This window comes from Leopardus geoffroyi, chromosome B2, assembly GCF_018350155.1.
Source record: "Leopardus geoffroyi isolate Oge1 chromosome B2, O.geoffroyi_Oge1_pat1.0, whole genome shotgun sequence".
Taxonomy (NCBI): domain Eukaryota; kingdom Metazoa; phylum Chordata; class Mammalia; order Carnivora; family Felidae; genus Leopardus; species Leopardus geoffroyi.
This window is the reverse complement of record NC_059332.1, coordinates 63,327,156-63,348,533: the sequence shown is the minus strand read 5'-3', so window position 1 is coordinate 63,348,533 and position 21,378 is coordinate 63,327,156. Positions and strand designations below refer to the sequence as shown.

General features: G+C 34.6%; 1 protein-coding gene and 1 pseudogene across 2 annotated transcripts in view; one reads left to right on the top strand and one right to left on the bottom strand.

The window, feature by feature from the left end:
- The window catches only part of COL19A1 (collagen type XIX alpha 1 chain), a 349,939-nt gene that overhangs the window by 275,750 nt on the left and 52,811 nt on the right, over positions 1-21,378 (bottom strand). For both annotated transcript variants that reach the window (XM_045498677.1, XM_045498678.1), the window contains exons 6-9: positions 20,434-20,709; positions 10,379-10,459; positions 4,807-4,932; positions 3,649-3,711 (exon numbers count right to left, since the gene is read on the bottom strand). In XM_045498677.1, the coding sequence (XP_045354633.1) occupies positions 3,649-3,711; positions 4,807-4,932; positions 10,379-10,459; positions 20,434-20,709 (546 nt within the window). The remainder of the gene's footprint in view (positions 1-3,648; positions 3,712-4,806; positions 4,933-10,378; positions 10,460-20,433; positions 20,710-21,378) is intronic.
- On the top strand, positions 5,381-5,932 carry LOC123608578 (annotated as a pseudogene).

Here is a 21,378-nt window from a genome sequence, read left to right as displayed (position 1 = left end):
TAAATCACTCTTCTCAGTGTCTGGCACATAGTAAGTATTCAATAAATACTAGCTATTGCTATAATGATTTATATGTTCAGTTTGATTGATGTAGTCCTTAGAACTAGATATTGTTTAGTGGCATTCAGCAAAGTTATCCCAAGTAATTTGATTTAAAGGACAAAACTATATGCTCCATCCTACTTCAAAATTCCCTTTTGAACAGCTACTAAGGTTCCTAAAGTTGCCATGCAAGCCACAATGGGCAGAACTTATTTTAGGAATCAAATGCCTATGATTGTCTTTGTTGAAGTTTGCTGTGCAAGTCTGAAGGATCAGTCATTGCTCAGACATCAGTCTCCTACCCTTTAAAATAAGGAGACCACTTAGATTATTTTGTTAATTTAGAACCATGGACTTCCAAGTTAAGGCATGAATGGAATTTAAATCTGTTTCACCTTGGAAAGATAACAAAAACATAATCAACTCCTAAGCCTAGCACAAATTAATTTATTTAGGTATCTAACAAAAGACATGATATTAAAAAGTGGAAAAGAGAACACTTAAGTTTTGATACAGCAGGGAGAAGGGAAAGGCAGATCTCTAAACACGGAATACTGCTTAGAATTAGTTCAACAAAGATGAGCTGTTTAAGAAAAGGGTAGGAAGCTAAGGAAGAATCTTAAGTGGGACTCCTCAGCAGACAAGAGAAACAAGTCACGAGAAAAGTAAATTATAAATGAATATTCCTGATAAACATAGATGCAAGTATCCTCAACAAAATATTAACAAAATGAACTCAACAATAAAGTGAAAGCATTATACACCAGGATCAGAACATTCCATGCAAAAGCAACAAAATACACATTCTTTTCAAGTGCACATGGAACACTTTTCAAGACAGATCAAATGTTAGGCCACAAAAACAAATCTTAAATTTAAGAAACTGAAATCATTTCAAGCATCTGTTGCAACCACAGAGGTGTGCAACTAGAAATTAATTAAATGAAAAAGAAACTGAATTCACAAATATGTGGATATTAAACAACATGCTACTGAGTAATCAATGGATCAAAGAAAAAATAAAAATAGAGATAAAAAATATCTTGAGACAAATGAAAGTGTAAATATAGCATACCAAAATTTCTGAGATACGGCAAAGGCAATTCCAGGAGGGAAGTTCATTGTGATAAATGCCTACCACAAGCAACACAAAAAGTCTCAAATAAGCAACTTAACTTTACACCTCAAGGAACTAGGAAAAAAAAATCAAAGCCTAAAGTTAGTAGAAGGAAGTAAATAACAAAGAGTACAGCAGAAATAAATGAAATAGAGACTAAAAAGATAATAGAGACCAATGAAACTAAGAGCTCGTTCTTTGAAAGAGAAACAAAATTGACAACCCTTAAGTATATTCATCAAATAAATAGATAAATACACAATAAATACACAAAGGACACAAATAAAATCAGAATTGAAAAAGAAGTTACAACTGATACCACAGAAACATAAGGGATCATGAGACTACTACAAACAATGATATGTCAACAAATTGGACAACGTAGAAGAAATGTATAAATTTCTAGAAACATATATCTTACCAAGACTGAACCATGATAAACAAAAAATGAGCAGACTAATTACTAATAGGGAGACTGAATCATTAATCAAAAATCTCCTAGTAAACAAATCTGCAGGACCAGACAGTTTCACTGGTGAATTCTACCAAACATTCAAAGAAGAATTAGTACCAATCCTTCTCAAACTCTTCCAAAATGCAGAATAAGAGAACTCTTTCAAATCTGTTTTATGTGGCCAGCACTACCATGATATCAAAATTAGACAAATATGCCACAAATAAATAAAATTACAAGCTAATACCTCTGATGAATATAGGTGTAAAAATTCTCACAAAATATAAGCAAACAGAATTCAACAATATATTAAAAGTATCACATACCATGATCAAGTGGGATTTATTACAGACATGCAAGGATGGTTCAACATCCATATTAGTCAATATGATACACTGTATTAACAAATTTAAGGATAAAAATCATATGATCATCTCAATAGACGCAGAAAAAGTATTTGACAAAATTCAACATCCATATATGATAAAAATTCTTAAGAAAGTGACGATAGAGGGAAAGTACCTCAACATAATAATGGCCATATATGACAAGCCCACAACTATCATCATATTCAATGGTGAAAAGCTGAAAACTTTCCTTTAGGATCAGAAACAAGACAAGGGTGCCTAATTCCACTACTACTATTCAACATAGTATTGGAAGTCCTAGCCAAAACAATTAGGCAAGAAAAAAGAAAGAAAAAGCATCCAAATTGGAAAGGAATAAGTGGAACTGTCACAACTTACAAATGACATGATTGCATATATAGAAAACCCTAAAGACTCCATCAAAATACTGTTAGAACTAATTAACAAATTCAGTAAAGTTGCAGAGTACAAAATCAAGATACAAAAATCTGTGGTGTTTCTATACACTAATAGTGAACTATGAGAAAGAGAAATCTTAAAAAATCTTAATTATAATTGCATCAAAAAGAATAAAATACCTAGGAATAAATTTAACCAAGGAAGTGAAAGACATGTATATTGAAAACTATAAGACATGGGGCGCCTGGGTGGCGCAGTCGGTTAAGCGTCCGACTTCAGCCAGGTCACGATCTCGCGGTCCGTGAGTTCGAGCCCCGCGTCAGGCTCTGGGCTGATGGCTCAGAGCCTGAAGCCTGTTTCCGATTCTGTGTCTCCCTCTCTCTCTGCCCCTCCCCCGTTCATGCTCTGTCTCTCTCTGTCCCAAAAATAAATAAACGTTGAAAAAAAAAATTAAAAAAAAAAAAAAAAGAAAACTATAAGACATTAATAAAAGAAATTGAAGAAAATACAAATGGAAAGATATTCTATGCTCATGGATTAGAAGAATCAATATTGTTCAAATATCTATACTACGCAAAGCCATCTACAGTACAGTGCAATCCCTATCAAAATGGCATTTTTCAGGGCACCTGGGTGGCTCAGTCAGTTAAGCATCCAACTTTGACTCAGGTCATGATCTTGCAGTCCATGGTTTGAGCCCCACACCAGGCTCTGGTGTTGACAACTGAGAGCCTGGAGCCTGCTTCAGATTCTGCCTCTCTCTCTCTCTCTCTCTCTCTCTCTCTCTCTTTCTGCCCTTCCCCTGCTCATGCTCTGTGAAATGGGTGAAGAGGGTATAATTTTATATAAAAGTAAAATACACAAATAAACAAATGAATAAGAAGCTAAAAAAGAATCTTCAGTGGGGACCCATCAACACACAAGTGACATGAGAGTTCATCAAGTATTCGGTGAACAGAATGCTAAAGAAAGTTAGGGCATAACAAAATATAAATGTTCTTACTTCACAATTTTGCTTATAGTTTATAGATAACAAAGATTTGGGTCTCTATATCTTTTAAAATTTTAGTTCCAATAGGAACTCAAAAGCAAACTTGGATGCTGATATAGTCTTTCTCATTTCAGTGATCAGCATTTAAATATAGTCCTTAATAGCCTTTAACAGAAACGTGCATTTGTATGGGACATAGAGATATGACATGGACACATTTTTAAATCACTTTTGAACCAATCCACTTTCATTCTGACAGTGTTTTGTGGTATCTTACCGGTTCTCCTTTATCCCCTTTCTGACCAGGTGAGCCTGGAGTTCCTGGAAAACCTGCTTCTCCCTGAGCAAAAGTGAATTTCTGTGTTATCAAACATTCTGTCACATTGAGCCAAAGACTAATAATTTGTAAATATGAAGATGACAACAGTAGGATAAAGCTTTACTCTCCTCTGAGCTGATGGCGGTCCCTCTGCTGGAATGCCCTTCCCTTGTTCAGGAGGCTCAGTACTCTCCGTCTTCCAAATACCATTTGACATCATCTCCTCCATGAGACTTTCCAGGAACTTGAACACATGATGCTCCCCTATGGCCCTGCACCTGCCTTTCTCATGGAGCCTATGATACAGTGTTGGTCGCTACAAGAAATGTAAATTTCCTCTAAACTTTACCTCACCCGTATACCCCCTCCTCCAACCAAGAGCAAAGGTGTAGCAGGATGTATTAAGCCTCTAAGGGGAAGTATGAAGTGACAGCGCCAGGGGACATTCTGCTCTAGGAACCTCTTTCCTTTCCCAGGTAAGGGCATAGAGGAAAACCATCAAGAAATCACTCAACCTACTTTTAGCATAGTCTCTTGACTGCCATTACTATTCACAAAAGAAGTTTATGTCGGTCCACGGGCCCACTCTTCCTGACCAGGGGACTGTAGTGGTACCAGAGAAGCAACTTCTTTGAGTGATATTCTCTATAAATTCTCTACGCAATTTATGGCAAAAGGAGATGGCTGGCTGGATATTTGGAGATACTGGACAAACAGCCTCCACACAACAAAGAAATACCATATAGGGTATTTTTGTGTATGTGTGGAAGAGCAGGCACTGTTTCAACTGTGAATTCCCAAAACTGAAGCTTACTCCTGGCACATGCTAAGTACTCAGTATTTGTCTATTGTACAGGTGGGTCCTCCCCTTACCTTTCTATCCATTCTCATTCATAGCCTGGAAAGTCTATGGCTTCAGAACTAGCCAGAAAACAATGCATGAAATCCTTTCTCCAATTCCCTTCTCATAATCCATCCCAGCGACTGAATGGCTTATGCTTTTGATTCAACTAGCACTAGAGGTCAAGATACATTCTGTGCACTGGGGCCACATCCAAGGGGATGGCTCACTTTGTGCAGTGGCTTCTCAGTGGGCATAGATTAAAACTAGCAAACCTTGTTTGGAATGCACTGGCACCGGTCTTGAAGTTCCTCCTTTGCTGGAAGATAGGCAGACAGTTTACTGGCATGAGCGGGTAACAGTGATGATGCAGTGCTTCCAAAGCCATCATAATCTGGACACTAAAATCCAGAAAAATGAATAGAGTTAATTCCCAACATTCTAGCATCCCACCAAACTAGGGATGACTGGAGTTGCCTGAAAGAACCACCTTCTAATTAGCCAAAAGTTGATACAGGTATATGAAAATTGATAATGTCTTTGCTCTTTCACTAGGCCTCGAATGTGTTTTATTACACTACAACATGTTAGAAATGCGCTAAAATTTGTTTTGATGAGGAATTCTAAAGCTATTATAAATGACTTTATGATAAGTACAGAAATATCAAATATTTACAATAACTGCATTGTTACCATAGAATAGTTATACACATTACATCTGTATACATTTTTGTGGAACAAAATTTAAAATAAAAGCAAGTGACTTGAACTTTTAGAACATCATTTACTCCTATAAGATGAATGTAAAGGCATAAGGAGCTTGGTAGCTTTGGTAGGCAGCCATTGCCATGATGACCCTGAGGGCCTGGTGGCTAACCGAGGTCGGTGCTTCAAGTGGGCCATTGAGCCGAGCGGGCCTGGAGGAGGCAGCAGGAGCCAAAGTGACCAGGGCAGTAGCCAGGGAGACTCACTGTACCCTGACAGTTGCTTGGACAAGCAAGTGCCTGCCTGAAACCAGCATGCAAGAGACAGACGGGATTCTAGCGGAGAAGCGCTACTGGAACATTGCCTTGGGTCCCTTCAAGCAGATTCCCATGAACCTCTTCATTATGTATATGGCAGGCAATACTGTCTCCATCTTCCCTACTACAGTGGTGTGATGGTGGCTTGGGGGGCCTATTCAGGCACTTATGGCGATTTCAGCCGCTTTCAAGATGCTAGAAAGTTCAAGCCAGAAGTTTCTGTACGATTTGGTGTATTCTCAGAAATCTCATGGGTTTGGCATGGACTGTTTATTAGTGCCAGTCAATGGGACTATTGCCCACACATGCATCAGATTGGTTAGCCCTCATTGAGCCCCCAGAGAGGATGGGGTTCAGTGGTGGAGAACTGCTTCTGTGAACCTGAGAAAGAACTACCTGGTCCTACATCCTGGGATCTCATGTACAACCTCTTTATGCCCAGAGGCTCCCCCTCGGCATACGAACTCTTAACATCATCATTCAAGCTGGGAAGAGCCCAAAGCTCCCTGCTCCCCATGGTGAGGAGGCAAACCCCAGAAAGACAAGTATGTATCACTATGAACACAAACTACACCACAACCCTTGACTGAAAATAATGTAGAAAACTGTATTTATGGTTCCAGGACAGAGCAAAACAACAAATGAAACTGTAACTCTAATGAAACAAAAGAACGCCTGCTGCTAAGTCAAGACCCACAGCAGCAGCTCCTTTCAATAAATTGCGTGGTTGAGAACAATGCTTAAAAAAAAGTGGCACAAGTTTCCCTTAAATCTATTCTCCTTAATATTTCACTTCTATTTAACATAAACTGGGACATAAAAATTCTGTTGGAAACACTTTGGAAGATGTGAGAAACTAATGCTAGATTCAGATTACACATGATGAAAAGAAAAACAAAACAGGCACAAAGAGCAAATAAAAAAAATACTTTTTACACTCCAAGATGGTATATATTTAATTAAAGTGTATCTTATTCTACTCCATTGTCCTTTAAAGTTATTAAAAAGTCTACACTATAACAGACGAGTGGCAAAATTTATACTTTATCAGTGGGTTCAGAACATGTGGGATAACATGAAGTGAAACTCAGTTACAGAGAAATGAACTTTTTTTCTCTCAAAAAATAAATCCAGATGGGAGGATAAATGTATCCTTTCCTATCCCATCACTTACCGGTGATTAATTATTATTAATAATTATTAAATTAATAATTAATAATTAATAGTTTCATAATTATTTCATAATTTCAGCCTCCTCATCAGGGACTGTAACTGTGAATTTGTAATTTTATGCTTGCAATTTCATAACTCTGAATTTCCAATTTAGGGGAAAGGGCTCACACATTACTTTACATATTACAAATTATATATGCTTGGAAAAATATTGTCAGGATAAAAAAGTAGTAAAGGATGGTTAGTGGTTATTTACTGTGGGAGACCAAGGTTGATATCTACTTCCTTCTTTAACTTTGGCTGTAGTTTCCAAGTTTTCTATGACAAACATACATAATTTTTAAGACACAAAATTATTTTGAAAAAAATGGGTAGCATTCCAATGCCTGTGAAAACAACAAAAACTGTAAGAAAAATAGCACCCAGAAACACTGGGATTAGGTTCCCTTGTCCACCACTATTCCATCACCTTTACCCTCTCCAGATTTAATAACTGGCTCTTTTGGTACCTTGATCAGTTTCCAAGTCCACAAGTTTCAAGTCACATTAGAATGAAACATGATTATCACCAGAATAGTTCATTTCTCTCATATGATTTGATATGATTTTCCAGTCAGGTCCAGCTCTACTGGTTCCCACTCAGATGACCACAACCCAATTCGAGTTCATAATTTTGCTCTGGATAACTGATTTACTACATTAAATTGGGGATTTAAATGACTTGAAAAGTATGTCTCAGGCTTCACTATAAAACTGTTCACACTCTCCAAAGAGTGCCTAAAGAGAACATGAAAATGTACAAGTAAGGACTCTTTGTAAAACTTCTGGTTTTGATTGGACACATATTTACTTAATTGGCCCTACAAATTTTAATCACATTTCACATTTATTTTCAACAAATGTTGCTAATTTCCTCCTTCTGCCTATGTCTGTAGTCATGAAACTTGACAGAAACAGAAAATCTAATTAATAGAAGCAAAGAAGTATATTTACAAATTATCTTGAATAAATTTTACCCTTGAAATATGCTATAAACTATTAATAACAAAAAACATGTCTGATTTGAAATTCCAAGATAAAATTAAATTTTTAAGCAAGCACATTAAAACTTTCTGAATTCAATACATTTTTCAAAAAAAAAAAGTTGGTGTCAGAATTATAACAGATGCACTTAAATGCCTTTTATATCATTATTTATCTTCTCATTTGTAAAATGTAGCATGTTTCTATTTTCTGTTACTCATTAACAGAATGGTGATGTCCCTTCAAATAATTATCATCAGGAAAATAGGCAGGTTTTTGTTATTTTTTTCTTACGGTTGGAGATGAATTCCTACCTTCTTTTCCACAATTTACCTCCAAAGTAACATTTTTAAGATGTGATTAACTTTTTTACCATAATTTATTAAGTTACATCATTGTTTTTAATAATCAAACCACTCCACTAAATCTATCACCTATACTTCCTTAAACAGTTTTCTCATAATTTGTATTGAAAATATCTATTATGTGATGACATAGAGTAAAAACTAGTCAAGAATACAACTTTCTTTTTCTCTGTTTCTTTCTTTCTCTCTTTCTTTCTCTTTCTTTTCTTTCTTTCTTTCTTTCTTTCTTTCTTTCTTTCTTTCTTTCTTTCTTTCTTTCTCTTATGTTTATTTATTTCAGAAAGAGTGAGAGAAAGAAAGAGAGCAGGGCAAGGGCAGAGAGAGAATCCCAAAGAGGCTCCATGCTGTCAGTGCAGAGCCCAACATGGGGCTTGATCTTACAACCCATCATGAGATCATGACCTGAGTTGAAATCAAGAGTTGGACACTTAACTGACTGAACCACTCAAGTACCCTAAGATTCAGTATTTAGATATATCAAAAAAATTTTATGCTACTTTTTAATCAGGAAAAATTATTATTTTAAAAGCTCTTACATCCTAAAGGAATAATTAATTTAAAAAATAAGCTTTCAGAGAATTAAACACCTTCAAAATTTACATATGTGGCTCCAGGAAGTCTCGGTATTTCAGGTCTGTAGATTGGCATTATAAATTATCTTTTTAGATATTTATAGAATGATATTTGGCTGGCTTTCATTTTACTTGGAATGAGAGCCATAAACTGGTTTGGAGATATGCTTTATAAAACCAAGTTACATAAGTAAAACAAGTAATTTTGAAAGACTTAGATAATGCTTTAAATCAGCCATGTTATAATCCTACTATTCACAGTGAGAGACAGAAGTTAAAAATATTTTTGAATTACTAAGTTATTGATAAAATTTTCATACAATTTTGGATGTAAGTATAGAAGTTCTGAAAAGTCTAAGATACAAAGAAAAACATTTCACCTTTTACTTTTACTTTTCATATGTTCTCTCTGTAAGACTTTTTAAAATTAATCCCTGTTAAACACTTTTTGTCCCATCTACCTGCTTTAATAGTTGATAAGTCAACAACTTAAGAAAGTGTTTTGACTGTCTTCTAGAAACAAAGCTCTAGGAATAGAAAAGCACAGCATGAGGGGCACCTGGTGGTTCAGTCAGTTAGGAGTCCGACTTTGGCTCAGCTCATGATCTCATGGTTCCTGAGTTCGAGCCCGATGTCAGGCTCTGTGCTGACAGCTCAGAGCCTAGAGCCTGTTTCGGATTCTGGGTCACCCTCTTTCTCTCTGCCCTTTACCTATTTGCACTCCGTGTCTCTCTCTCTCTCTGTGTCAAAAATAAACATTTTAAAAAATTTTTTTAAAAAAGTGGAGCATGAAAGTGTAACTCCCCTCAATGAGCTTAAAATGGAGTTGATTAAATAAAAACAAATGCAACTGTATCTAATAACATAAGATAGTGCACCTGATCACTATAATGAGAACTACAGAAAGTGCTGAATTCAGTATTTTTTTTTGGAATGGAATATTGGTACAAGAAATTAACAGTTGTACAGTTAGGTTGGGAATATTAAGAATGAGAGGCTGAGTAACCGAGTTTATATTCTGTTGCCAACAGGGAGTGACCAAAGGCTTGGGGAAAGAGATGAACAGCAGGCAGTGAATGTGCCTTATTCATGACTGTTATAGCCTTGTTCTTTAGCACAATGTCTAGAAGATCAGTGTTTTTGAATAACAAATGTTTACTGAGAGAAAATAAATGCATATACAAAGCAGTGATTCAGAGACTTATTCTGGTTATCTTGAAATAAAATGGTGTAGAGACTGGAAAGGCAGTTGACACGATAATGCAAAAATCCAGTCAGGAGATAAAGGCAGACCATGTCAATAACAGGGAAAAGGTAGATGAAAAATCTATCACAAAGGAAAACTATCCAAGATGGATAACAAACTAGAAGAGGAAAGTGAGAAAGAGTAACATATGATCACAGATTTAAAATTCCTGCAACTGGAAAATGATGATGTTACCATTAGAACATATTTTAAGGAGAAGGTCATAAATTCTCTTTATGTCAAGTCCAAAGTGAGGACATACCATTCCCAAAGTTCAAGACAAAACACTGGGATTCACATTGTAAAAAGAAACTATGTGAGAGCACTATAAGGGGTGTCTTACTGGGAACAAATTACTCACCTGGCTTCAACAGAAGACACTCAGGGCTGCTCTACATCTACACTCTACAGACTGCATTCTTCACATGCCACGAAAACTAACTTACCTTAGCATCTGATATTTCACAGCATGTTTCTTGGGCTATGAAGTTTGAGTTACAGTAGATTTTAAGTTGATGAAGTTCAATCTATTAAAAAAGTAGTGATAAGACACACCATTAGTTTTCTGGAAAATCACATTTAGGCACTTAAAAGCTATGGTAATTTAACTGGAAAGATAAAAGAAGCTAATACAAATAAGTTATTGGTAGATATTTTTAATGTTTTTATTTAATTTAGGATTCATGATTTTATGGACCATTAGAGAAAGAGGCATGGATTCAATTATTGAGATAGATCTCTGTATGAAAGAAATCAGATAATGAAGGCAATTGCAAATTTTTGCTAGTTGTTTCATACAAAAAAGAAGTATTTAATTACAAGAGAGGTATTGTTACTCATTACAATAAAGTATGCCCACAAAATAAGAAATATTCCAAAGTAAAAAACTCTGGAGAAAAAGTAAAGTCAAAGGAATGAACACATGATGGAAAAGGCTTTCTCAGTACCTCCAGATCTCTTATTTGAGGCACTGAAACAGATGCTTACTTCCCAACAAGAAAAAAAAAGAGAGAGAGAGAGATTTGGTTTTCATCTTTTTCATGCATTCTAATATCTATGGGGTAATCCTAAGCCACACTCACAATCTTTTTACAAAAATAATAGATTCCTTCTCTTGGCTTAGCAGATTCATGTTTTTTTGGCATTGGACATGAAATATAAAATAGTAAAACTTTGGTTTGTGAGCATAATTCATTCCGGAAACATGCTTGTAGTCCAAAGCACTTGTATATCAAAGCAAATTTCAAAAACCATTGGTTCAGTTGTGATCATATGACATTCGCTGTCATATATTACTTATATTGCAAGACATTGCTCATTTATCAAGTTAAAATTATTATCAAAAATGTTTTCTCATCTTGTGGAACAAGTTACTCACAATCTGAGATTTTACAGTTCAAAAAAGGTACAATCATGCCTTTAAATGCAAAAGCAAGGAACCACATAAGAATAATAAAGAGTATTGACAGAATTTCAATATGACAGACATGTAAATTGGCTATTTTAAATTAGCCTGTGGTTGCAAATTTAGTAGTTTAAAATAAATCCTTCAATGATTTGACATATTTGACACAGGTCAGAAACAACCTCTCCTTTCATCCCTGTCTTCTTCCTCCTGCCTGCCCTTCTCTTTCTCTCTCTGTCTCCACCTCTTCCTCTGTCTCCCAATATTCCAGAGCTAAATTATGCACTACTTTGATAACAAGATGTACTTGTTATAGAGATATCCAACTGTCATATTACAATAATTAATCCTACCATAATGAAAAGCAGATATCTTCAGTTATTTTGAAACTCTGCCCAACACCAAAAAAGCACAGAGGTAGAAAAAAGGTTGTAACTATCACTCTACACTGAGATGAACAAAATCAATTCAGCTCATGAAACATGTTAAGAACTCCAGACATCCTGTGAATTCATGAGCAGCCTTAATGATTTCTTTTGTGTAACTTTTTGCAAGATATTGAAGTTAACTTTTGTTTATAAAGTTTAAATACACTGTCTTACATAGTCTAATTAAAGCCACATAGTAACATACCCACTAAGTAGAATAAAGAATGGGGACTCCAATTAACTTTCTTTCTAAAACCAATTAATCATCATCATTGTTACCAAAATAGCCAATAAATATTAAAACTCAATTATATACCATCCACTCTACTAGGCCCTTTATATGAATTATTTTACTTAACTGAAGATAGATGACCAATTTTTGACAAATTAGAAACTAATCAATTAACATGACATTGAAACTACATTCCTAGTTTAATGATGCTTTATTATTCATTAGTTACTTTAGAATCCTTCATTGACAACAGTACTTTATAAGGACAGTGTTCAGGGCTAAGTCTATACTGGCCCTTGTCACACAGAATTTGTTAAAAAAATCCTTTATATCAGTTTTGTCACCTACCTCTTTCTCACAGAAGCAAATGGACAGTATACATAAAATAAACAAACTCAATTATTATGATTTTCTTCAATAACAGACATCCTGAATAAATAAAACATTTTTACATTACAATAGACCTTAAGAATCATAGAGCCTGTATGGAGATGATGAAAAATTAGTCCACTTAAACTTTTAGTAGGACCAAGAATATTTATTTATTTATTTATTTATTTATTTATTTATTTATTTTTCCAAGAATCTTTTTTTAAGTGTTTATTCATTCATTTTGAGAGAGACAGAAAGAGAGAGAGAGGGAGACAGAGAGAGAAAGAGAATGTGAGTCGGGGAGGGGCAGAGAGAGTAGGACAGAGAGAGAATCCCAAGTAGGCTCTGCGATGTTAGCACAGAAGTGGATGCAGGGCTCATCTCATGAACTGTGAGATCATGACCTGAGCCTAAATGAAGAGTTGGACACTTAACCCACTGAGCCACCCAGGTACCCCAGGACCAAGAATCTTTATAGAATAAAATATGTATTTTATTTGTTTGTAACTCAAACACTATCTCATTAAAAAGCTGCATCGTAATATGGCTTTAACATTTTTTATTTTTGTCTTTTTTTCATTTATTTATTTTTAAAATTTTAATTCCAGTGTATTTAACATAAAGTGTTATATTAGTTTCAGGTGTACAGTATAGTGATTCAATAATTCTGTACAATATTCAGTGCTCATTGTAATAAATGTACTCAATTCCCTTCCCCTATCTCCCTACTCATCCATCCCCCACTCATTTCCCCCTCTGGTAACCATCAGTTTCTTCTTTATAGTTAAGAATCTGTTTTTTGGTCTCTTTTTTTCATTATTTGTTTTGCTTCTTAAGTTCTACATATGAGTGAAATCATATGGTATTCGTCTTTCTCTGACTTATTTCACTCAGCATTATACTCTCTAGGTCCATCCATGTGTACCAAATGCCAAGATTTCATTCTTTTTTTGTGGCTGATTTATATATATATATATATATATATATATATATATATATATGCATATTATATACATATATACACATATTATATACATATATATAAATTATATAATTATATAATATTTCTATATATATTTCTATATATAATAAATATATATATAATATTTCTATTCTTAATTTTTTGAAGAACCTCCATACTGTTATCCACAGTGGTTGCACGAGTTTGCATTTCCACCAACAGTGAACAAGGGTTCCTTTTTCTTGGCATTCTCACCAACACATGTTGTTTTTTGTGTTTTTGATTTTAGCCATTCTGACAAGTGTGAAGTGATATCTCTGTGGTTTTGACTTGCATGTCCCTGATAATGAGTGATGTTGAGCATCTTTTCATGTATCTGTTGGCCATCTGTATGTCTTCTTTGGAGAAATGTCTGTTCATGTCTTCTGCCCATTTTTTAATTGGATTATTTGTTTTTTTGTGTGTTGAACTGTATAAATTCTTCACATATTTTGGAAACTCACTCTTTACCAGATATGTCATTTGCAAAAATCTTCTCTCATTCACGAGGTTATCTTCTAGTTTTGCTGATAGTTACCTTTGCCGTGCAGAAGTTTTTATTTTGAAAAAGTGCATTAGTTTATTTTTGCTTTTGTTTCTCCTGCCTCAGGAGACATGTCTAGAAAAATGTTGCTGTGGACAATGTCAAAGAACTTACTGCCTGTGCTCTCTTCTAGGGTTTTTATTGTTTCAGGTCTCACATTTAGGTCCCTAACCCATTTTGAGTTTATTTTTATGTATGATACAAGAAAGCGGTGCAGTTTCATTCTTTTGCACGTGGCTGTCCAGTTTCTCCAATGCCATTTGTTGAAGAGTCTTTCTCCCATTGCATATTCTTCCCTCCTTTGTTAAAGATTACTTGACAATATAATTGTGAGTTTATTTCTGGGCTTTCTTTTCTGTTCTATTGATCTATGTGTCTATTTTTGTGCAGTACCATAGTGTTTTGATTAGTACAGTTTTTCAGTGCTTCTTGAAATCTGGAATTGTGATACCTCCAGTTTTGTTCTTCTTTTTCGAGATAACTTTGGCTATTCAGGCACTTTTGTGCTTCCATACAAATTTTAGGATTATTTGTTCCAGTTCTGTGAAAAATGCTCTTGGTGTTTTGATAGGGATTGCATTAAATCTATAGATTGCTTTGGGTAGTATGGAAATTTTAACAGTATTTATTCTCCCAATCCACAAACATGGAATATCTTTCCATTAGTTTGTGTCATCTTCAATCTCTTTCATCAGTGTTTTATAGTTTTCAGAGTTCATGTCTTCCATCTCCTTGGTTAAGTTTACTCCTAGGAATTTTATTATTTTTCGTGCAATTGTAAATGGTACTGTACTCTTAATTTCTTTGTCTGCTTCTTCATTATTAGTGTATTGAAATGCAACAGATTTCTATATGTTGATTTTGTATTCTATAACCATACTGAATTCATTTATCAGTTCTAGTAGATTTTTGGAGTCTTTAGAATTTTCTATATATATATTACCATGTCATCTGCAAATAGTGAAAGTTTTACTTCTTCCTTACCAATTTGCATGCTTTTTATTCCTTTTTCTTTATCTGACTCCTGTGGCTAGGACTTCCAGTACCATGTTGATAAAAGTGGTGGGAGTGAGTAACTTTGTCTTGTTCCTGAGCTTAGAAGAAAAGCTCTCCACTTTTCACCATTAAGTATGATGTTTGCTGTGGGTCTGTCATACATGGCCTTTATTATATTGAGGTATGTTCCCTCTAAACCTACTTTGTTGAGGGTTTTTATCACGAATGGAGGTTGTACTTTGTCAAATGCTTTTTCTGCATCTACTAAAATGCTCATATGCTTTTTATCCTTTGTCTTGTTGATATATCACATTGATTTGCAAATACTGAACCACTCTTGCATCCCAGGAATAAATCCCACTTGATGGTGGTGTATGATTTTTTAAAATGTATTATTGGATTCAATTTGCTAATATTTTGTTGAGGATTTTTCCACCAATTTTAATCAGAGATATTGGCCTGTAGTTCTCTTTTTTCATAGTGTCTTTATCTGCTTTTGGTTTTAGGGTAATGCTGGCCTCATGGAATGAATTTGGAAATTTTCCTTCTTCTATATCTTGCAATAGTTTGAGAACAGTTGGTATTAACTCTTCTTTAAAGTCTCAGTAAAATTCACTTGTGAAGCGTCTAGGAGTTTTTGGATTACTGATTCAATTTCATTGGTCTGTTAAAATTTTCTATTCATACTTCAGTTTAGGAAGGTTATATTTTTCTAGGAATTTATCCATTTCTTCTAAGTTGTCCAATTTGTTGACATATAATTTTCATATTTTCTTACAATAATTTGTATTTCTGTGGTATCAGTTTTTATTTCTCCTTTTTCATTTCTGATTTTGTTTGAGTGTTCTCTCTCGTTCTCTTTTTTTTTAATGAGTCTAGCTAGAGGTTTATCAATTTTGTTGATCTTTTCAAAGAGCCAGGTCCTAGTTTCATTGATCTATTGTGTTTTAGTTTCTATTTTGTGTATTTCTGCTCTAATATTTATTATTTTCTTCCATCTGGTTAGATGGAAGAAAATAGTTGCTTTATATGTAAGGTTATTTTGCTTATTTGATACTTTTCTTGCTTCTTGAGGTAGACCTGCATTGCTGTTAACTTCCTTGTTGGAACCACTTTGCTGCATCCCAAAGATTTTGGACCACTGTTTTTTCATTTTCATTTGTTTCCATGTATTTTTATTTCCCCTTGATTTCTTGTTGACCCATTTATTTTTTAGTAGCATGTTATTAACTTCCATGTATTTGTGTTTTTTCCACATTTTTTTCTTGTGAATGATTTCTAGTTTCATAGCATTGTGGTCAGAAAAGATGCATGGTATGACTTTGATCTTTTTGAGTTTGTCGAAACTTGTTTTGTGGCCTGATATGTTATCTCTTCTGGAGAATGTTCCATGTATACTTGAGAAGAATGTGTACTATACTGTTTCAGGATGGAACATTCTGAATATATCTGTTAGATTGATCAGGTCCACTGTGTCATCCAAAGCCCCTGTTTCCTTGTTAATTTTCTGTTTGGATGATCTATTAATGTTAGTGAGATCTTAAAGCCCCCTATTATTATTTTATTACTATTGAGTACTTCCTTTATGTTTGTGATTAGCTGCTTTCTGTATTTGGGGTCTCCAATATTGGGTGCATAAATATTTACAGTTATATCTTCTTGTTGGATTGCTCCTTTTATGATTATATAGTGTCCTTCTTTGTCTTTTTTAGTTTTCTTTTAAAGTCTATTTTGTCTGATAGAAATATTGCTATCTTTCTTTTCACTTCTGTTTGCATGATAAATGCCTTTCTGCTCCTTCCCACTTTCAATGTTCCTGTGTCTTTAGGCTTGAAATGAGTGTCTTGTAGGCAGCATACAGATGGGTCTTGTTTTTTATCCATTCCATCATCCTGTGTCTTTTGATTGGAGCATTTAGTCCATTTACATTCAAAGTAATTATGGATAGGTATGTACTTACTGCCATTTTGTTTTATAACCACTTATTTTGTGGTTGTTTTTATAGTTCTTCTCTGTTCCTTTCTTCTCTTGCTTTATTCTTTCTCAGTTTGCTGGCTTTCTTTAGTGATATACATGGATTCCATTCCTTTAATTTTTGCATATATTATTGGTTTTTGATTTGGGATTACTATCAGGTTTGTATATATTATGCTTATAGCAGTCTATATTAAGTTGATGGTCACTTAAATTTGAACCCATTCTTTACTCCTCTCCCCCTCACATTTTAGGTATATGGTGTCATACTTTACATCCTTCTATTTATGAATCCTTTGACTGATTTTCAGAGATATAATTGACTTGATTGCTCTTGTGTTTCCTACTTTTCTTACTCCTACTTCTGGTCTTTTCTTTCCACTTAAAGAGTCCCCTTTAACATTTCTTGTAGGACTGGCCTTGTGGTCATAAATTCCTTTAACTTTTGTTTGTTTGGGAAACTCTTTATCTCTCTTTCTACTCTGAATGATAGCCTTGCTGGATAGAATATTGTTGGCAGCAGGTTTTTTTCTTTCATCACTTTGAATATAACATGGCACTCTCTTCTGACCTGCAAAGTTTCTACTGAAAATCAGCTGATAGCCTTATGAAATTTTCCTGGTATGTAACTTTTTTCTTTTCTCTTGCTGCTTTTATTTTTATTTATTTATTATTTATTTAACATTTATTTTTGAGATACAGAGAGACAGAGCATGAATGGGAGAAGGGCAGAGAGAGAGAGAGAGGGACACACAGAATCCAAAGCAGGCTCCAGGCTCTGAGCAGTCAGCACAGAGCCTGACGTGGGGCTTGAACTCAGGAACCCATGAACCGTGCGATTATGACCTGAGCTGAAGGCAGACACGTAACTGACTGAGCCACCCAGGTGCCCCTTCTCTTGCTGCTTTTAGAATTCTCTCTTTATCACTACTTTTTGCTATTTTAATTATGATGTGTCTTGGGTTGATTTTGCTGGGGTCTCTGTCTCCTTGATCTGGATTTCTGTTTCCTTCCCAGATTCAGTAAGTTTTCAGCTATTATTTCTTCAAATAAATTTTCTGATCCCCTTTTTCTTTCTTTTCCTTTTGGGACTCCTATAATGTTAATGTTATTACACTTGATGATGTCACTAAGTTGCCTAAGTGTATTTTTATTTTTTTATTATTATTTTTTTCCTCTCTCCTGTTCAACTTGATTGCTTTCCATTAATCTGTCCTCCAGGTCACTGATCTGTTCTTGTGCTTCCTCTAGTCTACAATGTATTCCATCTAGTGAATTTTTAATTTAGGTTATTGAGCTCTTCATCTCTGGTTTTTTGGGTTTTTTTTTAATGTTCTATGTCTCTTAGTTAAGGGTCTCAATGAGGTCTTCCACTCTTTTCTCAAACCCAGTGAGTATCTTTATCACCATTACTTTAAATTTTTTATTAGGCATATTACTTATCTCCATTTCACTTAGGTCTCTTTCTGTCATTTTGTCCTGTTCTTTCATTTGGGACATATTCCTCTGTCCTCTCATTTTGGGTATGGCTTTAATTTTACCTTCAAATGAAGTAAGATGTCATACTAACTAAAAAACCATTGTAATACTATAATTTTTACATTACGTCTTTCTAGAGGACACACCTGATATTTTTCAGCTTCAGGTTCTGAGCTTAATTATTCTCTTGCATGAGAAGTTAGTAAGACACATGACACAGCACTCAGCTTTCAGAGGGTGAGCTCTGAGCCTGGGCCCTGGTCTTGAAACAGCTTGTTCCTCTCTCATTGCTACCTCCCTACAAAGGTTATGAATTTATCTCAGTGTGTTCTTAGTTCTTCCAGTTCTTCTGAAAACAGAGCCTTGCTCTCACTAATCCTATAAGAGATTCTAATCCCAAACTCCAGTCTTAAACTTTGGTACTTGCAGCAGGTATCACTCTCTACTACTATTGCAGAATTCCCTGAATGGACTCCTATCTACCTACACTACACCTACTGCTGAAAGTTACATCACTGATGTTCTTTCTAACTGGCAGTCTCAGTCTCCACTTCCTCCCTTGCCTTTGGAGAGACCTTTCTGAAAGGTCTGTCTATATTGTTGTATTACAATTAATACTGTTATTATTATTGGCAGCCACAATTTACAGACATAGTCTTTGATCCTTCCATTAGCCTTCAAGATCTCTTGAGAGCAAGAGAAGTTTTTTTTTTGTTTGTTTTTTTCCCCATTCTCCTAGGGAAGGGTTGAGTGGAGTGTCTGGTCCTGAAGAAACAAATGAATATACAGGGAACTAACTACATATTAGGCACTATTGCACATACTCTATACAATTATAACTAAGTAACTCTACCAACAATACTTTTTAACTGAGAATACTGAGACCCAGATAAATTAACAGCTAACAAAATAAATCAGCAGATCATTAAGAGCTAGGATTTATAACCTCATCTTTCTGATCCTCAAACCATCTTACTCTCCATAATGCCATGATGCCTTGCCTCCAGGATTCATTTTTCCTACTCTGGCCTATTTTGCTGATCATTACTGAGCTCCAGTTATGACATTCTCACTGATTCATTCAATGTCTCTAACAGAAAACACTTTAAAAATATTTTATTGACTATATACACTATATATATTTTACTGACTATATATACACATATATTAACTTTATCCATCTATTAATCATCTATCTATATTGATTCCTTCCACATGGGCATTTAGAAAAAATACACTGCCCAAATATGTATTTGTACAGAATTGTGCTTTTGAAACAAAATTGAGCTATTAAGTGTTCTGTGTTAACACTATTAGCAATTCCCATTGGTGACCTGCATTCAGATTATTTTTATGGGTTTTCCCATCATTCTACCCATAAAAAAATGTAAAGTCATGAAATTTAGATATATCTCACTTTTTTAGGTTTATAGGCCTTCTTCTTTAGGGAAATTAATAATAAATCTATTATCACTTGAGCATCAAATATAGTTTTTAAAGGACCTTTTCAAATGAAAGGATTTTACAAGACATTGTTATCATCCAAATGACCTACTGATACAATTAGTGGTTATATTTCAGTCACAGCAGAACTTAAAAAACCCTTATAGGCTTATGAAAAATAGTCTGCAATACAAAACAATTGCTATTCTGAAGATGAATAAACAGCCTATTGTTCTTGAGTGGAAACATCAGATAATCTGGAACCATTTAATTTAAAGTTCATCTTTTTCCAGTCTTTTCTATTCAAAACATATAAGCTTATTCAAGCTACTTTTTGTATCATATTGTCAATTTTTACTAAGCTTTAATTGTAACAACCTCATTTTTTAAGGCATGACCTAGTTCTTTTAAATTCACAGGCTAGAGAAAATGGGTGAAAACAGAGAGAAGATAATATATGTGAAAATACAGTTGGAAATACATGGCAATGCTTCACACATCTGATGGCTAATTTAAAAAGTGTTGAGAAGGGAATGTATTACAAAGTAATTAAAGAAAGAAGGTTTTAATAAGGTATCTAATTTAGAAGTTTTACTAGTTCTCTTTCATAACGAACATCACAACTCACATCCACAGGCTTGCCATCGGAAGCTCGTGCAGCAATAACAGTCCTTCCACGAAGGTCCACAGCGTTCTTTTCATCTATATAACGGCTTGCAATTAAATTACAGTCCATATAGAGTGAAATGCCCCGGGATTGTATACCAATGCCAAGTTTATGCCACTGACGATCAAACAAAGGACGGAGTTCTCGATTTTTAAAAATGTAGTTCAACACATCTCCCTCAGCAGCTCGGAACATAAATTCCACCACTTTCTTTCCACCATCAACGACTATAGAAATCTGCAAAAATGCAAATTAGCTTTAAGTGTTTTAAAACCAGTGTTCAAAATTACTAAAGCACACAAATAAAAAATCAGAAATGCATGTTAGTATAACCGGAGGACTTAGTAAAATGTTTTAGATGACACCTGGGTCCACCAGACTTGTTAATATAAAAGAACAACAAATATCCAGCTACAAAAATGTTTCAAATATGGGGTATTCTGGTGAATGTCATATGTTCCTTTCTTGAGAGAACATCTGAGAGTATATATTTATATGTGTGTATGTATGTATCTAAGTATATATATAATTCTGTATGAGTAATTCAAGAATTAAATGTTACTTAATTTAAAAAGCATAAGAATAGGATTACTTCTCTTAGCATGGAAACTGAGATCAACTTCTTGAAACTTTGATGATTTGCATGGTGCAGAAAAGAATGCATTTTCATAAAGGACATACTTTTTCAGTTCATTTCATTTTTCCACCATAAAATTGTGACTGTATTAACAGATTAAAAGACCAGTGAAATAAAAAAGCATGTCAGTGGATATGTACAGAAATAAACACAAATGTAAGGTGCCAGTAAGTAATACTGAGGTTCATCTCCTGCCCTGGAGTCCTTGCACTCTCATCTTTCTGTGCAAATGACATCTCTTCCATAAGTATTCCTACGTTCCTATTCTC